This window comes from Rhyacophila brunnea, unplaced genomic scaffold (genome assembly GCF_057557595.1).
Source record: "Rhyacophila brunnea isolate RB1 unplaced genomic scaffold, BYU_Rbru_1.0 scaffold_14, whole genome shotgun sequence".
Lineage (NCBI taxonomy): Eukaryota > Metazoa > Arthropoda > Insecta > Trichoptera > Rhyacophilidae > Rhyacophila > Rhyacophila brunnea.
Window position 1 is genome coordinate 23,111,934 of NW_028232796.1, and position 21,358 is coordinate 23,133,291.

General features: G+C 33.2%; 3 protein-coding genes across 3 annotated transcripts; 1 reads left to right on the plus strand and 2 right to left on the minus strand.

Moving 5' to 3' along the window:
• The first annotated feature begins 1,321 nt into the window (after positions 1-1,321).
• On the plus strand, positions 1,322-9,036 carry LOC147075729 (prefoldin subunit 3-like). The gene is made up of 4 exons (XM_085942019.1): positions 1,322-1,504; positions 3,034-3,276; positions 5,504-5,658; positions 8,018-9,036. Exons 1-4 carry the CDS (start codon positions 1,427-1,429, stop codon positions 8,112-8,114), a joined length of 573 nt encoding a protein of 190 aa, XP_085798145.1. The 5' UTR covers positions 1,322-1,426; the 3' UTR covers positions 8,115-9,036.
• On the minus strand, positions 9,027-12,429 carry LOC147075730 (c-Myc-binding protein). The gene is made up of 2 exons (XM_085942020.1): positions 12,281-12,429; positions 9,027-12,195 (listed from the first exon to the last, which is right to left on the minus strand). The coding sequence occupies exons 1-2, from the start codon at positions 12,293-12,295 to the stop codon at positions 11,932-11,934; spliced, it is 279 nt and encodes a 92-aa protein (XP_085798146.1). The 5' UTR covers positions 12,296-12,429; the 3' UTR covers positions 9,027-11,931.
• A 1,876-nt stretch (positions 12,430-14,305) lies between these two features.
• Positions 14,306-19,272, minus strand: LOC147075731 (trophoblast glycoprotein). Its single transcript, XM_085942021.1, has 2 exons — positions 19,114-19,272; positions 14,306-17,001 (listed from the first exon to the last, which is right to left on the minus strand). Exon 2 carries the CDS (start codon positions 16,998-17,000, stop codon positions 15,819-15,821), a length of 1,182 nt encoding a protein of 393 aa, XP_085798147.1. The 5' UTR covers position 17,001; positions 19,114-19,272; the 3' UTR covers positions 14,306-15,818.
• Between the last annotated feature and the right edge of the window lie 2,086 nt (positions 19,273-21,358).

Genomic DNA, 21,358 nt, shown 5'->3' on the forward strand with positions numbered 1-21,358 from the left:
AATCGAATGGAGAAGAAGAGAGGAAGACCGTCAGAATAGATAAATCTACTTGAGAAGAAAAAATAAACTAAACTTGTACAGTATTGACCTCTCCGTTTTATAATACGTACATAACAACATTTAATTAAATAAAAATGAATAAAAAATTTGAAAACTGGAAATCGCAATTTTATTGTATACCACATAATATAATTATATTCCTTTCACTACCTTCTTGAAGTACCTATACAACCATATTACTTTTCTACATTCATTATTATCATAATTATGTAAGTAAATACCTATCTACATTCGAACTACATTCATACGTAGGGATTTCAATACATAATGAAAATATTAATACCGGTGCATATTTTGGTATTTCCTATTGAATCAGGGCTCGAAATGGACTGGAGCGCACCGGAGCGCCGTTCCGGGTCGTAAAATCGGCAGCATTGTCGTTCCGTCTCGTGGAAAAATAATTTTACTATTTGAGCTAGAATCATCATCATCAGCCGGGGTCAATCCACTGCCGGATGAAGGCCTCCCCAAGCTTTCTCCAACTCTCTCGGTCCTGTGTCGTTCGCTGCCACATATTTCCGCCGAACTTTACCAGTTCATCAACCCAGCGGCTTTTAGGGCGACCCTGTGGCCGTTTCGTACCCCTTGGGTACCATTGGATGACGGCATTTGTCCAGCGGCCGTCCTTTCGGCGAGCAGTGTGCCCCGCCCATCTCCATTTCAGCTGTTTGGCAACGTCTATTACATCGCGTACTCTTGTCTGCTTCCATACATCAAAAAATCAAACACGCTTATTTTTATAAACACACATAAAACTAGATAACTATATTAATATTTTCAGAAAATTATCGATCGCGCCGGTTCGTAAAAAATTCCATTTCGAGAGCTGTATTGAATACCGGTATTAGTACCAAAAATACTAAAATTTGGCTGGCAGTGAAAAAGTATAAAAGTATGTTTCTGTTCATACAGTTATACACAATAGAAAATGGTCAGGTCTCTCCATATGGCGTATTCCCAATATTATGTTCCCACCATTTGGTAAAAGCAAAAAAAAACAATTCAATGCGACTCTAAAAATTAAAAAAACTCGATTGTATCGGATATAGTATCGAACCCAAAGAGATTTTTTTCAATTGGATGTTTAAAAGACAAAATCACTATGAAAAAATCGCACAATATTCCGCAGTCAACACGTGCATTTTTCGTGGAAATATAATATTACAATAAAATAAATTTTGGAAATTTGGAAAATGTATTAGGTATAATAATATTATTATAATCGTGTCTGATGGCAGCACTGAGCTAACCAAGAAATCGCATTCATAGACAAATAAATCTCCGGTTTCGCATGGTTTTGTCTTGGAATATCCTCATTATTTATCACTGAATAATCCAGTTACAAATCTATTTAATTGCGATCACAATGGCGACAGAGAATTCCATCTCGACAAACAATGAGGAAATAAAGTCGTACGCCGGAATACCTCAAGCCGATTTCATTGTAAGTGACATTTTAACCTCAGATGGTCATCCGCCGTCACATTTTTCAGTACCTGCTTCGGCTTATAATTACAAGAAAAATCACTAAAAACATTAAGAATCTTCAAAATGACATGAAACAAACATTCTTAATTTTAAAAAATCCAATTATTATTTCCCTGGGATCCATGGAGGTATGCGTTTCGCTTATGACAGATCGCCAACCCCATTGGATTTCTGAATTTAGCTTTTAAGTGGCGAAATTATTAACCGTAAAGTAATTGCTCCTTTTACAGCAATTAAAGTAAAAAACGTGACACAAAATGGGCCATAGTCGTTGTATAAATAGAAGAACTGCACCTGTGTGTATTTCGAAGTCACCAGAAGGGCGACGTGTTTTAGAATCTGCGCTCGTTTTTATTTTTATCAGAGTACAGTAATTAATTGGTTCCGAAGGTTTTAAACTTAAAATCATACATTTTTTTTAATAAGTAATAGGTATCTGTTAGTTTCAAAGGATAGGTGAAAATAAAATGGACCCACATAAATTTAAGAAAACAATTTTTTTATAATTTCTGCTAGACTCTTGATGAAATTTGTAGTTCCCTCTGTATCTGCACTGGCAGCCTCACCTGTTATTTTGATGTTGTGTAGTTTATTACGGCCTTTAAATCGTTGAAACCATTTGTGACTTACAGTAAATGTATCACCACTATCATCATTTTGACACTTCTTCAAAAAGACTCACGACTTTATCCTGTATGAGCATAAGGTTCATTGGAATTTTTTGTTGGTGTATATTATCATCTATCCATATTAAGAATTATTTATTCTATTAATATTCTTCTTTTCTTGGTAATTAGCATAGATTGCATTGATACCGATTTTTTTACATAATCCATGATTCGAACTTAGTCGTAGAATGACACAAAATACATTTTTTTTAAATCGCATACTACTTGCACCAATAGTGTGTATTTTAAACTATCGTGATAATAATTGTTTATACATAAAAGTGCTGACTGTCACGCCAATCTCATTATTCAATAGTAGGCGAGAGCAATGTTATTGTATGGTACTATTTGACAGATCGTGAAAATCGGTTAACCTCAAAATGAGTCTGCACGTTGTTGATTGTTTTTTTACCGTCAGGTTCGCCACTATCATTCTACTGCGCAGGGGCAGATATCACACAGTCCAATTGTCACATGAAAATTCAGAAGCTTCTGAACTTTTTTTATCCATGGATGCAATCTTGTAATTTGCACGCTAATACATGTTTACACATGCATTTTTTTTGTTATGGTCGTGATAATACATACTGTCAGCAGTATAAGTACGAATTCACACAAGTCGAGGACTTATTGTACTGAGTATTTCCTGAGTAATAATATGAAAATGCACCCTAGGAATTTCTTTGATAAGTCATAACATTGATGCTGTGTGGAACCTTTGAAACCACTGATCAGAACAAGGCTGTACATAATGAAACCACACCTTTAGATTGTAATCTTAGAAATTAATATCTACGCTTTTTTATTTAATTTCCAGGAGGATGTTGATGCCTTCATGATATTGCCTGATAACACAGATGGAGTAGATAAAGTTTTGAAACGTCTTGACGAACAACACAGCAAATATAAATTTATGGAATATAATTTGATATCGAAACGGCGAAGACTTCATCAACAAATACCTGATCTCAATAGATCCTTAGATATGATAAAAATGCTGAAGACCCGAACTGACGAATTGGAAACACAGTTTTTGCTAAACGAACAAGTTTTTGTGAAGGTTTGTAATCAATTGAAATGCTCAAATTGCCTTCTGAGTTTGTTAACATGTATTACTGTCTTCATCTTTGATGTCAGAACAGGACAGTTCAGTGGTGATTTTCTTGAAGCTTAGGAGGCACTAACTTTCTTGAATGGTTCCAAAAACTTTTTTTTTGACAATCTAAGATACAAAACCCACTTAAAGCGGTGTGGCGAACTGTGGGGAGTCACAGGGGCTTTACGAGTCGATTTTCTTAGATTTTGCATCATAAGCCCCCTTAGATGTATGAATCATTAAAGCACAACTTTATTACCATATTTTGAAGACTCTGGCAGCTTATTGCACAAACTAAATTTTGCAAGGGGGCCTGCTGTAAATCTGTCATATAATCCTTGTATGGTGTGAATATATTAATAAGTCGAAAAACACAATTTGTAAGGTTGGTTTTCTGTGGTAAATCAGAAATGTTTTTAAATTTTAGTTTGTTCAGAATTTACAAACATTTTACTAAAATTTAAAAACATCCTAAAATATATAATCTGATTTACCACAGAAACCCAAATGTACAAACAGCTGCCCTGAGAGTTGTTGTTTTGTAACTTATCAATATATCCATGGAAATATGAACAAATAAACACAATGTTAGTATGTTAACGTAAATTAATTGATATGCAATAAAATATTAAATGAATAAAAGTTAGTGGCTAAATTTCTATTATAGGGTAGCTCAAAATCAGACAGTGCCTGGGGCCTTCACGTTACTGTAATCACCACTGAAAGACATACACTAGAGTCCGTATTCTTTATGCTGGCGTTCACGTCATATCACGAGCGGACGGAAAGCATTGTGTCATCGTGTTCGATTGTTGCAAGTTTTCAATGGGATGGAACGCAGTGTTAAGATGCTGAAGCGGGGGGGAAACCGCACGCCAGCATAAAGAATACAAACTCTAGCACCTTGGTTATCTGAACTAATTGAGGATGAAGATAGTTCAGATAACAATAAATCTGTATCATTTTGAAAAACTAATAAAAGCATCTATTTTTCTTCCAGAATAAACCATTTTAATCTTATATTTATCTTATAATTATACAAAAGTGGTAATCAAAAAGAAATCTGGATAATCGAGATTCAACTGTTGTAATGAATGTCTTGTTCGTAGGCAGAACATCTCATAATATGAATTGCATACCCAGTATCAATTTTAACATTGGTAATAGTTGTATCTAAAAAGGCCTCTAAAAATCATCAGCCGGAGTCGATCCACTGCTGGATGAAGGCCTCACCTAGCTCCCTCCACTCTTCTCGATCCCTAGTTCTTTTCTACCACGTACATCCACTAAAATTTATGAGTTCATCTATATCCAATGATTGAGGATATATAAATGGATTTGAGGGCATCCCTATGGCGTTTATTGCGCCTTGGTTACCACTAATAGCATTTGTCCAGCGGTTGTGCGCCAAGCAACATGTCCAGCCCATTACTATTTCATTTACTTAGTGACCTATATCATATCGCGTACTCTTGTCTACTTCTTTATCCATTGGTTTTTTTTACAATCTTTACGTGTTATACCCAACATCCACCTTTCCATGCCACATTGCGCTACTTGTCATTTTTACATTTCACATGCATACGTGAACGTTGGTAACACACATTGATTAAACACTACCACCCCGTCAATTGACATTTTTGTTGTCCAAGATAGATAGATGTAGCTGTTGACCTGCTTCATTTGAGCGTCATTGATGAGGATCGGTTTTGTTTTGGCAAAGCAGTTTTTTTATTACTTGTCTTCGAGACATTTATATTTAAACCTACTTTCATTTGCAAGCTCCTGCATCCTGTTTTGAAGGTCTTCTGGGTCGTCCACAAAGACAACAATGTTTTCTGCAAAACGCAGAAAGGGCCTTATTAATATTGTGTATAAAATATTTGTAATTAAATTTTAGTAATGAATATATCAAATTCATTCACTGCAACACACATGAAATTCTCTTGGGATTGTATATTTTGGACCAAAATTACTTTTAATAGCTGAGCCATTTACTAGATTGCTTTAAAAAGTTTTAAAAAAACTTACCTGATCCAATATTCTTTCAATTTACTTTACAAGAACACCACAGTATGTAATAGAATATTTCAAAATTATAGAAACCATTCTGTAAACATTGGATACAATTCTAAGTTATTAATTTGTTTTATGGTCAACATTTTCTTATTGATTCTTGTATTTCTTGTAGGCCACTGTCCCCCCTACAGATACGGTTTGCCTGTGGCTTGGAGCAAACGTTATGTTAGAATATTCTTTAGAAGACGCAGAAAAATTACTGGCAACCAATATGGCGAATGCGGAAAGGAATCTTGGCTACGTTGAACACGATCTTGACTATCTCAGGTATTTCAACAAATTACTACGTAGCAATTATACCTACTTATCGTCGATGCGCCTTCAAAATCGGCTGTGTATTTTTCAAAACTCTACAGGAGAGGCTAAAAACAATGCGAATTATAATGCCTGTAAAGTAATTCCAGAATACCTTTTATCATAATCATTAATGTTTACCTTAGTACAAAAAGAATTATTATAAAACTGTTGGTTTAAAAAACCTATTTTGTGAAATTTATGCACATAGCCGATTTTGAAGGCGCAGCGACATTATATATTATTATGTTATATCATAACCAATATGTGAATAAGAAACTGAACATTGAAAATATCATGCTATGTATTGTTTGATCAGAATAAAGATAAGGTTTTACCGACACTTGTCAATTGTCGAAGTGAAATGTACTCTTTGAAATTTATGTATCACTTTTTCCCGATATTTGGAGGTTCTGGTTATGCAATTAAAATCCAATATTTATGGGAATAATGCAAAGGTATCGTATTTATGTAAAACTCTAATTATGAATCCCAATGCCACAGTTGACAATTTAGCAAATCAATAAATAACATGGCAACTTCACTTTTGGCGATCAAAAGTGCTAATATTTTTACAATACCAATTCCTTATAAATTTTTAAAATATTTATTAATTGACGTAGATACATATACTGCTGGTAAAAGCATGAAAACTCCGCAATAAAATGAACAGTTATGTAATATAATCTTTAAATGATTACATAATGGTTGCTCCATCAGTGGTTTATTTGATTAAATGCACCCACCGCTCATACAGCTGTCCACAACATTTAGACCAGCGATTTCCAAACTGGGAGGCGCGGAGTGTTGCAAACGGAGGCGCGCAAAATTTAACACAATAAATTAATGTAGCCACAGGTATGCAGTTTGCAAATGCATAGTTTATACAATGGCCGCTAGTTATAAACTACATAAAATACAGTGCTATAAAAGGTTGTTTGCAAACCTGTCTGAAAATATGGAGACTAATTTTATAATACCGCACTTCTATACTATTATAAAGCGTGCTAAATAAAAGCGTCAAATCATAATGTTGAAATTTATTTAGAAACGATAATTTTGTTGTTAAGCTGGTCTATTTGTTTGAAATTGGTTGAGTGAATAAATCAATGCAAGGACCACTAATGCATTCACTGATTTAAAAAGACAAAGTGAAGGCATTCATAAAAAATTGGAGCTTTGGAAATCAAAATTACAGAAAAATAAGTTCGCCATGTTTCCACTTTTAAATGATTTCTGCGCCAGATATATTGAAGCAAACAAAAATCTATTTACTGAGTTCTTGTTTAGTTTGCTAATGCGCTTTTCATATTATTTTATTAATAGTTACTGCTTTATTTCAGGACTATTAAATATTTTAAATATGTGGTAGTGCGTTGCAATTTGATGTGATACCTATATGATGATTGATATACTTAAATGATAACTCCCGTGTATAATTTAGGTAACACCACACTGCCCTTAACCTCAGCGATAGGTAGGTAGGTAGGTAGGTCCGCCAAAGATTCCGTCCAGCTTTAGGATATGGAGCCCATGACAGAATCCATTTGTTAATGAACGATGATGAATTTGGATTGACTACTATTGAAATTGTTTGTGCTAATAAAAGAAGCACATCCATCGCATGACAAGCAAATTAATGTAATATAAGTAGAAACCTTGTTTATTTTTATATATATTTTTTTCGTTTTTGTATTAGTACATTGTTGACTATCTAAAAAGGTATCTGTAATGAAATAAAAGGAGGGGAGGCGTAGTAACATAAAGTTTGGAAACCACTAATTTAGACAATGCTACTTGAATTGCGAGTATTGCATCACTACATCAGTTGACAACTTTGAACAATATAGTAAGACATTTTCAATGCTGCTCGTCTTCCTATTTGTGTAGATAATCGATACTAATTACAATTATGCTGTTAGAACTAATTAAATGACATGTTTCAATTACACGCTAGAAGAGTCGCTCGTTATGTGCTTGTGTAGGGCACTGGCTTTTCATCCGAGAGCTTTGGATTCGACTCCCGATGAGGTCACAATATATTTACATAATTCGATTCGTTCAATTGTTTTACTTCTACTACTTATATAACTGTTCCTCTACGCTACTGTCATTGGGCCTCATGTCCTATTTTAGTGTTAAAAAAAGATTGTATACCATGTATATAAAAGAAAATTAAGGATTTTTTTATTCTACTGAATAATTTCTGTATCAACATTTATAATTTTACAGTGAACTCTTTTATTGTAACCTATGGATGGTAATCCTAATTAGATTAACAATTTAATAATACTGTTTGATGTATATTGACTTATCTCATTTTTTCTTACAGAGATCAAGTCACTACAACAGAAGTGAGCATGGCCCGAGTGTACAATTGGGATGTCACAAAGCGCCAAGCTAATAAAGGCAAAGTCTTGGTGACGTAAAATCATCTGATTCGATAACCAAATTTTTAATCCGAGGCGGATGTCTGCCCATTCATTCAAATGTTGCAAAACCCTCGATTTAACTCTTAACCCAAATTAGTTTCTGAATGATCTACACAATAAACTATGTAAAACAATGAAGATGTATTAAACGAAGGAAATAAATATCGTTTCTTAAATTGTCAATATTATTATTTGTTTGGATGTTAAAAATTTATGTGTACCTATGTTAAATTATGTATTATCATTGCTACATAGTCATTTTTAATTCTCATTTGTTATTTTAAATAATCAAATTTTAGAATAATTTCTTCAGAGCTATTTCTAAACACATTATAATAATATAACAGTTGTATTTACTAACACTCACTGTTTCACTTATGGTGTTTTTTTTTACATAGAATTATGTATTTATAAAGGTGATATTTTTTTTAAATTATGCCAATTCATCGAAATAAGAACAATTAAATTCAAAATACACAACAATATTTTACTTAAAGTCGAAAGTATCATTCGTAACGTATTGCTAACGTGCTAAAAATAATGATTATAATACTTATCATTTATCTTGTGTAACCTATAGATAGATAATGTAATAATTTTATCCATAAAACGAAATCTTCAAAGAAATAACTTTCACCATTATGCAGTTTTTGGAGATCGTTTGTTAGCCATGTGAAATATTTTGTTTTTATTATCTATGGCAGTGAAAACTCATTTGTCAGTTATTATTCTGTGTAAATGAGGGGTATATTTTCAAAAGCTCTCAACTGCGTATTAGCTTATTATTTATCCTGTTTTGTTTTAATGATTCACATAATTAGCAACACACGCATCGGCATAAGTTTAACCATTTTTATAACTTATTCTTAAATTATGCATTTATAAAAACTCAATAAAGAATAAAACATGTTAACATAAATAGTAGTTTTATTGGAATCCATTATTAAACAATATGAAAATGACATCTCGTTGAATTTAAACACAACTTTGACAATAATGCAACAGAATTATTCATAATATTTACTAATGAAGTGTTAATACTTTTAATTTATACATTATGTAATGGGATTTTTTGGTACACCTAGAATAAGTAGCATAAAGCCTCATCCAAACTGTAATTCATTGCAGCAATCAAAATTTAAAATCCAATTGCAAGATACTGTTTTAATGTCTAATTTACAGATTCGTAACTAATTTATTCAAAGTACTATTGCGTGGAAGCAAACATTTTTAAGTACATCGACCACTATGCGAATATGTTTTTAAAACCTACAATAATTTATCGCAATAGTACACCTTGATAATTAAATATGAATTCACATTTAAATATTGGTACCATTGCAGTCTCCCCTAGCCTAAAGGAATATTATGTATAATCATTGCATGGAATATAGCAGTTTCTATTGAGAATGTAAGGACAAATCCCCATTTTAACAAAAAAAATCTCCAAGCGGTTAATTTAATAAGACTACACTCATACTATGTATTAAATTTTAGTTTAATAAACATGGAATGTTAGTACACACATAAATAATGATGGCACTGCTATTTTATCAGTAGTATCGTGGAGGGCTGAATATAAGAGGAAATTTCATATTGTAATTTTCATAAAAATGAAAAAAAAATTCACCAATATGGAATACATGAACAACAATTTCCTGACAAATGAACCGCTTTTCATTATTTATTAAGCCATCTACAACAAATGTGTCGTAAGTCGATGAATACAACTATGAATGTAATGTTGACAGTGCATAGCAAGTGCGTATAGTATATTAAATTTCAATTATATTATGGTTAAAAACACATGCACATATATGTGTTTCACAACAACTATACGCGCTATTGTACTACTTCAGCAGCCTTTCAATAAATAAACATTTCCTGGAGTAAGTATAAAGTGTAAAAATTAGTCACGTTTAAATTTAGAAATTATTGTTAAAAATGTTATATTGGTTAATTTGATTCTATTAGCATAATAATCTCTCAATTTTTGCAGTTACTTTTTGCTTTTGGTATACATGATGGAAAATTACAACAATCAAAACATATTCCACTGAGTACAAAAAAGTAAATAATGTTAAATAATATGGCAAATTGAGAACTCGTTTTTCTCAACACCTTCAATGGCAACTGAATGACTAGCCGTGAAAAATAAATATCCTGGTAATTTGGTGATCAGTCTAACTTTAGCCCATTTTTTTTTCAAAGTTTAGCACAATAATCTGTTTGGTATTTAAATAATTATGTCAAATGAATAATCCATAATGGATCGATACTGCCTAGTCCTTACCCAGATACATCTGTCCATGAACAAATTATACAAATGTCTGTTAACATTATCACAAATCTCCATATATAATCATATTTATTTGAAGTTTTCAAACACATGTCGACATCTGCAAACATTGTTATTAAATTGAATGTAATAGTCCACATCAATGTCGTGGGTCCCGGGTCTGGTGAAAAAAATCACTTGTTTTTCAATGCGCGTTTGCACCAAGGTATGGACCGAATAGTTTGAGCAAGTGATTTAACATCCATTTCTACATGATCTTTTAGGATCAGACAAGGTTAAAAAAAGTCTACATCATACAAAGTTGCGTGCTTTAATCAAAATAACATTCCAGAAAACTGCGTCCCTATTATCGATTAAACACTAAAAAATTTCCCCCCTAACATAGACACACTTGAAGGTTCGCATGTGTTTTCCATCCGCAGTCAAATAAATAGATAAAAACAGTTACACCAAAAATTATAAATGTTCATTGATAGTTTGAATAGAATGCTCATTCGTTCACAAACGGATGTATTTTGGTGTGGAGTAGGCATTAGAAATACTTTATGTCTTTGCAGTATTTATTATACCAGTATTTGTTATAAATAGATTTACAACTACTGTTGCAAAGAAGTAAATTTACACCACATATTATGTAAAAAACGGACATATCATTTTTGTGTTTCAAATAGATGACATGTCAAGATAGCAATAAAACCAAATGCCGTCTATTTCACACTTGCATTCTGATTGTGTTGCTATACGGTAGCAAATCATGGCATCTTGCGAAGGCTCAGAGTAACCGTAGACTGAGCTTCGAGAACAAACACTGGGTATGCAGTGGTATGACTTTAGGATTAATGAGGAGATTCGAGAGAAAACCAACCAGCCTCTCATTGTGTGCAGCAAACGCCTGAAGTGAACTTCATCCTGGCTTACCTGTCCTTCAAGTCAACCGGATTCCGGCGTCTTGGAAGGCTACTAAATACCATCTATATTGTGTATACAGCGTAGCTACGGAATGTCGGCATGACTTGGAATGATACAAGAAAACTGGGATTCTTGGAGGCGCCGTGTGGTGTTCATATGCTCTAGATAAGGGGCGGACATGACCTAAGAAAAGATCATATTATTTGGGAATGTCTTCATACATCAATCGAAAGAGAAGAGTTTCTCAAGTCTATATATCCTTGTGTCAGACTGGAAAACAATTTCATAGCATTTAGAAAACACACAATGAATGGCGGTTCCCTCCCCCCCTCAAAGGTCTAGTCATGAATAATACACCCCAACGAGGCTTGGACAGTAGCTACCGGATGCATTCCACCGTCTTTAAAAGGCATTTAATGTTTATTACGTCATGTTATATAATTGTATAACAGTTGTGAAGTTGTGGTAGAGACATAGCTATTTCAGATTTTGTAATATGATAATATATAAACACAAGATAAATAAATCAAAATCATTGTAAGCCAATAGTTAGATAGATACATAACATTACCAGGATTGATAGAATAGCATTTTAACTGTAGATATCTAATTTTCAGGTTCCGCCGGAGGGTCCAACTTGAGTCTTGCTACTGCAATCTCTGCTTCAAGCTCGGCTATTTTGGCCTTCGCTGCCTCCAATTCTGCTTCTATTTCCGACGTGTCACCTCCAAGATGTTTTCGGACGTAGTCTAAGGCATCCTCGGGCTTCTCAGGTTTCTCATAGAGGCTTATCAATACTTTAGTAAAGGCATCCGTCACCCCGGCTTTTTCCAAATACTTTCGGAAATCTTCACGCTTCAAATCCAATGGCTAAAAATATATAAACAATAACAGTGTCACAGCTAAAAACTTAGAAGATCCAATATGTAAGGTTTTTGGTTGGTATATTGCTTACCTTGAAAGAAGACATTGTGAAAAGCTTAGTTTATTAACTCAAGAAATGCGAATGAACGCTGTCAATCAAAATAGAAGCTGATAATTATGTATTTATTTTTTATCTAACATTCAACTTTTCAGTTTCTCGTTCTATTCTGTTTGAAGAATGCTGCCATAGACAATAATGTCATCCAGTCCCAGTGTTGCCAAGTCAAAATTTAAAATTTCAGTAGATTTGAAAAAAAATTCAGTAGATTTCATAAAATATCAGTAGATTTTGGAAAATGTAGTATATTAGATATAATTTAAGACTAATAAGGATAAAAACAACTAATAATATTAATTTATTGTAAACAATGATGATATTAATGGGTAAAATGGCGCTCTTGGGTAGAGTAACAATGCTTTCTTCGTCAATTTAGAAGTGTAACACATTAAAAAAGATTATACGTAAATCATTTCAAGTTTATTATTTAAATAATCATCAGTAAACTTACAATTATGGAGAAACACAAATATCAGTAGATTTCTTGAATTTGAAAAAAAATCAAAAATTCAGTATATTGGCAAAAAATATCAGTAGATCTACTGAAATTTCAGTAGATATGGCAGCACTGATGTCATCTCTTTAAAACAGTGCTGCCAGTTATTGCTATCATATTGTACAATAACAAAAAATAATGGCAAAATCATTACGCGTTGACCGCTGATCGCGGGATATTAGTTTGATTTAATTTCAGTTTTCCTTTCATAAACTCATGTAATATTCATGTGCATTTCTGTTTTATATTTATATTATAGTACAATGTAGGTAGGTACGTTATGTACAAAATGTACGTTGTACATAAATAGGTAGGTATTATCATGATGTAGTGTAGGTACACTGACTGTTACCTACTACACGGGCCCAAAAATTATAACACAAAAATACTATAATTATACAACCATAACCAAAGATATTGAATTTAATAAACGCTTCGATTTTAAAAGTATAACACCAATACGAGTACCTACCTAATAATTATTACCTACCTACTACTTATGCATAAGTGGCGTAGGCATGTCACACAATATCATGCATCGCAATATTGCGGACTGCATGGTCTCGGTTGAATTAGGTAGGTAGAAAAGTACCTACTAGAAGTACGATGCTAGAAAATCAATAGTACGAAACAAAATTCCACACCCGCCTGGTGTGACGTTATATATGAACGGCCCCTTACACTTTTATAATGTCTTCAAATTAATTAATCATAATTCCAAATAAATATGAATAAGTAACTCACTAAAATATTATTAGGTACAAATTATCATCATCAGCCAGGGTCGATCCACTGCTTGATGAATGCCTCCGCTAGTTCCGTCCACTCTTCTCGGTCCCTAGTTCTTTGCCGCCACGTACATCGATCAAACTTTATGAGACATACTTAATTAAAATTTAAAAAAAAAACATAGTTCACATATTATACAATATTAAATGATAGGTAACATCATGTAAATAAATAATACACTCATAAGTATACTAAATTATACAACTTTGAAAATATATTTATTTTATCATATTATTACATTATGCTGGAAACACAAATCATAGGTACTATCAATATTAAATGTACTAATAATTATTAGTATGTAGTGGTAGCTATCTAATTATATTATGTTTTTACACCTAATAATGTTTTATTAATAAGAATAAGAAAGAGTGTTAATTAATTTTATAAAAAATAACCTAACTAATATACTATGAAGAGATTACAATATTAATATTCTTAGGTTCTGGATATAATAATCTACATAATAATAATATGTACTTACCTACCTAGCTAGGTAGTATTTCATGAGTATAATAATATAATATAATAATTAGTATCAATTATATTATGATCAACATAACTAACTAGGTAGAGGAAGGACAGATTCTTCTGGCATTGAGGCCACACGAAATCAATTCGAAATGGTACTGCTACAAGGATCTGACACCATTCTACGTAGTTACTCATTACAAGATACATATTAATATAACTAATACGTTTTTATTGTACTGCCAATAAAAATACATGTTTGATTCAATTGAATGAAGTACGCAGGCTGGATTTTCGCTTCAATGAGCTATTAAAATATTGGACCCCAAAAATAAACTTAAAGGCGTAAGTAGCCCATATTTTTTAATCGTCTTTATATTGCCTTTTTTTTCTCCCCAAATACAAAATACAAAATCACTTATCATTTTAGACTCTGTTGGCATTAGAATAAGCCTACTTGGCATTGGCAATAATTTTGATATTACATTAATATTTTTTAATTATTTTGTGAAAATCTGGAAAATAACATTTAGTCTATTTATACAATTAATTGAATGTATACACTGAAAAATTTTCAAAACGATATAAGATATAGTAGGTAACATATTTAGAGCTGGTCACCTATCTTCTAGAATCTAGAGCAGGGGTTTTTAACCTATGATCGCGACTCGAAATCGGGTCGCTTGAAATATTAAGTAGGTCTTAGGACATTTTATAGTTTTTGATATAATAAATAGCATTACTATCCATTATAAATTTCGGTACTAACATGATTTTGAAAAGCTCTCAACTTTTATTTAGGAAAGAAATTTTTCGCGGTTGAAAAACGTTAAGAAATATTTTTCTAGAGATTCGCACATTTGCGCATTTTTTTCTATTTGATGTTTTCCTGACTTAAGACTCTGGAGTCCTTAACAGTTTTGGAGACCAGGCTATATATAACCCATTAAACCATATAATAAATCCAGCCCTGGAAGTACGTACATAAGTACTAATATAAATTCAAATGATAATATAAGATAGTCAGGGAACACAGAAATAATGAGAAATGTGTTACATTAAATTTATGGGTGTGGACACAAGTTTCAAATATTGAGTATGGAGAAATGTGGGATGAACAATCACATGTTATTTTCAAGTCATATTATCTTTCTCATAATAAATTATATCTATTTAAGTTTGTCACGTAAAAAAACGCGTATTAAATATTTGTAGGTGGGTACTTAATATTTTAGGACACTCGGTGCCCTGTGTGTTCTTGCGAATTATGATCTGAGTAATAAACCGAGCCTAGTTTCAAAACCTTGGTAGGTATACTCTATGCCCTGTGACGACTGGCTATGTTATTAATATATTGTATGACGTATATTATAGTTAACTGCAATAAAAATAAACTGTCATATTAGATTCTTACAAGATTCTTATTTGAAAATATTCCACAGTCAATATGTGTTATAATATAACGCATAGTCTGAAAGATGAATGAATAATATTTTTGAAATAGGTATTATAATAATATGGTTATGATTAAGTAATTGTATAATTTTCGAAAAAAAAACTTAAAAATTATTTATCGACCTCGTTTACAATAAAAATATGTCATCTCCTAATAATTAATACTGTATGTACATTGACTTAAAAGACGGCGATTCAAAACCTTTTTCAATTATGATTACTATCACTGAATCTGTAACTAGAATTTATAATTTTGAATATAGATAATTATTTATAACATTGCTAAACATGTCTTCCCAACTAAATGTCGTCAATATTATCACGATTTTTTATGGTTGTATATTGCACTTTTTTAGATATGGCTTCGATTAATGGGGAAAGCTTTGAACGCAGCTGATACCGACTAGTATAAAGCAAAATTATTAATAACGAAAACATCATCAATGTCACAAATATTAGAAGTCCCATTGTGGCTTTCTGTCCTTTGGTAGGCGCGTTTAAAATGATTGCCCTTTTACACGGAGTAACCTTTAATTTGATTAAGCTATTTCCGTAAAACGATTTTGGCTTCGAACATTTAATATTCTCTTTTAGCCTGACAGTTACGTTGGTTGATTTCACCCAAGAATGGAAATCCGAAATGGAACAGTCACACAAGAATGGATTACCGCGTACATCGAGTATCAAAGAATCTTCTCTTCCCTTTCGTGAGCTTATCTTATCCATCGTAGTCAACTCGTGCTTTGTGAAAGTCTCTATTTGATTATCTTCGAGATCTATAAATCTCAAATGGAGCAAGCAGCTGATGTTAAAATTGAGACCAGTCAATAAATTGTCACCCAAATGCAAGTCGCGAAGCTCTGGTAAGTCGCAGAAAACCCGACGATCTCTGAATGTCACAATTTCGTTTTGTTCCAGATGCAATTTCTGCAATCTTGTCAGATTGCTGTTGACAAATATGTCGTGAAGATCATTTGCGAGAGCTGCATCAGTATTATCAGCAAATGCATTCGTCAAATGGAGTTCGAGAAGGTTAACAAAATTGGACAGAACTCTCGGATGGTGGTGGTTTACATCAGGATTATCGTCAGGTGATATGACAAGCTCATTGTGATTCAGGATAAGCCTTTCAACATTTTGCACATGGTGATAAGATTTCCCTTTTATTTCTCGAATTCCGTTATTGCTCATGTCAACAACTTTTAGATTTTCAAGGCTATTCAGAGTTCCAAATACATTCCAAGGCATTTCGGGTATGTGATTTCCGGAAAATATTAAAACTTCTGTCTCTTTGGGAAGTGTTTCCAATATGTCTGTGTTGTTAAAACCGAGGTTTGTACAATTCACGACATATTGCTCGCGATCGTTGTATTGTCTGAGTCCACAAATGCATTTCCCATTAAAACTAGGACCGCAGCCAATTGATAACACACTACTCAATGTGAGTATTATCAAAGCAATCTCTATTCTGGGAGTCAACATTCTGAAAAAAATAAACAGACAACTTGAATTCTACTGCTACCTATAAAACGAAAAAATTCAATAGTTAAGGCATCTACCTACCCAGTGACGTCCCTAGACAAAATGCCGCCACTAGGCAGCGTCAAAATGCCACCTCACTATACAGTATTGTTTTATTATCCTTTCATGACTTCAATATCTAAGAAATACATTATTAACAAAATATGTAAGTACCACAAAATTTAATTTAAATGTCATCTCTACTTCAATAGACAATATTGCGAGTCCACGGTTTCAGATACATTTAAAAATACACCTGACAACTTTCAAAACTCGCGAATGACTGGCAAAAATATGTGGATAAATTAATTAGGTACCTAAGTATGTACCTACCTATAATTAAAATATAATTCGTGAACCTGCACGTGCCATTGCTGGCCATCAAGGTGTGATGTCCAAAGACAACGGAAGTAAACTAGACATCGCGAACCCGACGAAAAAAAATACAGTCCTGTTAAACCGTTTATGCTAATTAATAGGTACATTTTGTTTCCAACCAGTGAGTTGATTTTTTTAATGGAAAGATAGTTCCTTTATTACTAAGTTTAGGTATCTATTCCTATAAATATTTGTGGATTCTCCTCAATTTGCCGCCCTCCGAGTAACTGCCGCCCCCAGGCGACGCTCAATCTGCCTACCCCCACGGGACGTCACTGTACCTACCTGATATCCTAAGCTCGAGAAATTTGATAAGCTTTGATGACTAGAAGGTACAGTGTTGATCAGTAGCGAAGATGGAGGTAGGCTGTTAAAATCCGACATAAATAGTGTAAGTACATTAAACTTTGTCAGTCATTCGTATTTGATTTTATTGTAACTATGATAACTTATGATAACTATTACAATTATTTACAGATGGTGTCACATAGTATCTAAGTTTAAAAAAAATAATTAAACCTTGCCTAAACCAAATCATAATAGTTTTGGTATGTTATGGGCGATTCGACAATACAGTGCACACTTTTTTATACATACCTACTTATTTGTTTTCGTTGAATTAAGAATAATTGGTTAGTTTAGTTATTCATTAAGCCCTGCTTAACCAAACGACAATAGATAAAAATAAGTATTATATCTATAAAATAACCAACATTATATTGTATGGTTTGATGGCATTATTGTTGATATTTTATAGAGACAGGGTTTAATTAAATTTTAAAAACTAATCAGCACCATCTGCAAATTGTATTATTAGTTCCATTAAAACAAATACGTATGACTGACATAGTTTATTGCGGAATATATTTATCTCGGATGTTAACAACCTACCCCCACCCTTCGCCACTGGTGTTGATACTGTTGGGAACATGAATCTTATCTACCTAAATACTTATATGTTTCATCCTTCCAAATCAGCACAGATATTCATCCAGTCCTACATAAATCATCACATAAGTAGTTATTATTATCTTCTTCGTATGATTTAAAAAAAAAAAGGTTAAATGAATTCGCTTTTCTCGACGAATACCCACGTAGGTACATAATTGGGTATATTTTTCAAATCGGTGTTCTCATTTTACTTTGCAATCTTTTAAAAATAGGTAATAGCAAAAAAAAGTAGCCGTTAAAATATTATTTTTGACCTATTTAAAGTTGAAACTATTAGTCTATGTTGAAACTGAATTGCATGCCTAATCAAAAAAAGTCATTGAAAGTAGCTGTAGATACCTATGTAAGTAGGTACGTTATAATAGTATTGATGAAATCACAAGATATTTTATTCTGTATAAATACATGCAGCATCAACACAGTACAATTATTAACATTATCCATTAAAACAGAAGGAATCAATCCAACAAATAAATTCAAAGCACTGTTTTGAGAGGTTATGGGCTACTTTTTACCTGGAATATCGTCAAAATACCTTACGTACGCCTATGTTAATTATGTTATAGAAGAGGTGTACCATACATCGTCCAAATAAACTTAAAAACCAACATATTTTAAAAAGAATAAACATCTTACGTAAAGTTTGTCTGGTGCGAAAAAGTTTTACACACACACACCTTTATTAACTTTATTGTTTTAACAAAAGAACCGTAATTTAAAATTGAAATAGGCGATAAAATCTTACCTTTTAGAGTTAAATCACGTATTAATGATTATTTAACACAATTAATACGTTGTTTTAACATAAAGACGTCATATTTTTATGAAATGTAAACGAAATTTGATATTTCAGATAGATACTCCCAATTGACCACTTTGTTGTGTCTTGTCCACTCACACACCTGTAGTTTGTAAACATAGCACAGGTAAAAAATGTATGCCATAAAAAATGTCGCTGGGCGAATGACTCACCAGGGTTACAAGTCACAACACTAAAAAATAATTAAATTAAACTTTCAAAAAATACATAGGTAAGTAAATTATTAACTCTTACATAGTATTACAAATATTTTTTATTATTGCAGGGTATAATTCATTTCCATCGATTGAGCTCTTCCTAACTTGTTGGGTAGGCATCCATAGTTTCGTCACTACCTACTATCTTAAATTTAATATTGATGTATTTGTCAACTTGAATATTAATATTCCTTGGTGATGCAATATTTAAATAACTATATTATGCATAATAACGTTTTTCTTCATTATGTCAGTTGCAGTGACGTAGCAAGGAGTGGGCGAGCGGGGCTGATGCATTGGGCGCAGTCCGGGTTGGGTCGCAATAGTGGAGCTTCCTTGAATTTGTATCAATTTATTATTGTCATAGTATATTATAATATTATTGTATAGTGATAATTTATTATTACTTTTAGAAAAATCACCTGCTGCACAATCGCGCATTTCTGCTTCGTGTTAAAAAAATAATTGTCAATCATTTTTTATTGATAGTTTACCACGTTTGTCTGGTTAATATATTACTTTATATTGAAAATTCACTTAGGTAGGTAGATATTATTATCTCTCATTTATCAGAAATATAATATGAAGAGTTCTATGATTGTTATAAATACTAACAAACAAAATCGAGATGTCTTGACTTTTTGAATAGTTTTAGGGTGGCGTATACTTTTAACACTATTGTCAGAGTCCATATCATTTACCTACTTCTGCAAAAATGGTAAACGACAGGTGAACTCAACGTTTACAAGACGTAGTCGGTACTTATTATATAGCCCTTTATTATGTACAAATGTGCATAAGTCTATAATAATTATTGTGTAGGTACGTCCGTCGTTTGCACGTAATTCCACGGCTACGTTCTTGCGAAACTCTAAAATTGAGGCCCATTGATTTGAAATAAAAAGGAAATCACTGATTTATTCTCATTTATAAAAATGGCTAATATGTGTACATAAGAACGACGCTCTTCAAAAAGGGTGGAGGATTTTACCCATACTACTTTTAATCATCTTTATCCATTATCACGACCTCGGAATCAGCATGCACATCGAGTCTCCAAGTGTTTGAGGTGTATTTAAATCAACCCTGCATTATAACTAAGACCGGTCTTATGCATATTTACCCCCCCCCCCCCCCCCTCACAACATATACTTTTAAATAGGTACTAGGCAGTCTTCTTCGTTTAAACGCGAAGGAAACCAACGCCTTGTGTAATAGAACCTGTCCTGATCCAGATTACCCTCTGATTAGCGACGGACAAAACATCGAGAGCGTCGACAGCTTCAAGTACCTGGGGGTACACATCACGGGAAATGGTATTTTGCAGAAAGAGCTCGCTATCCGAATGGGAATGGCTGGAGCAACATTCAACTCGATGCGGAATGTATGGGACTCACGATTGTACTCGGTAAAAACCAAATGCCGCCTATTAGACGCTTGCATTCTGACGGTGCTGCTTTACGGTAGCGAATCGTAGCACCTTACGAAGGCTCAAAGCAACCGTATACTGAGCTTCGAAAACAGATGTTTGCGACAAATAGGTACTGGGTGTGCGGTGGTATGACTTTAGGAGCAACGAGGAGATAAGAGAACGCACCAAGCAGCCTCTCATCACGCTGAAAGTGAAGAGGCGACGTTGGACCTGGCTCGGCCACGTGCTGCGGATGCCAAAAGAGAACTTCAACCTGGCTTGCCTGTTCTTCAAGCCGATCGGATTCCGACGTCCTGGAAGGCCGCTTAATACAATCTACAGAGTGTATACGGTGGAGCTACGGGATGCTGGTTTGACCTGGAACGAAGCAAGAAGATTGGCGAGCGACAGGGATTCTTGGAGGCGCTGCGTGGTGTCCATATGCTCCAGTTAAGGGGCGGATATGGCAAAAGAAGAAAGAAGAAGACTAGGCAGTCTTCTTCGTTAAAACACTTATTATTTCATCTAGATTTTTACCAAAAAGTGGTGTTTCACAAATAAT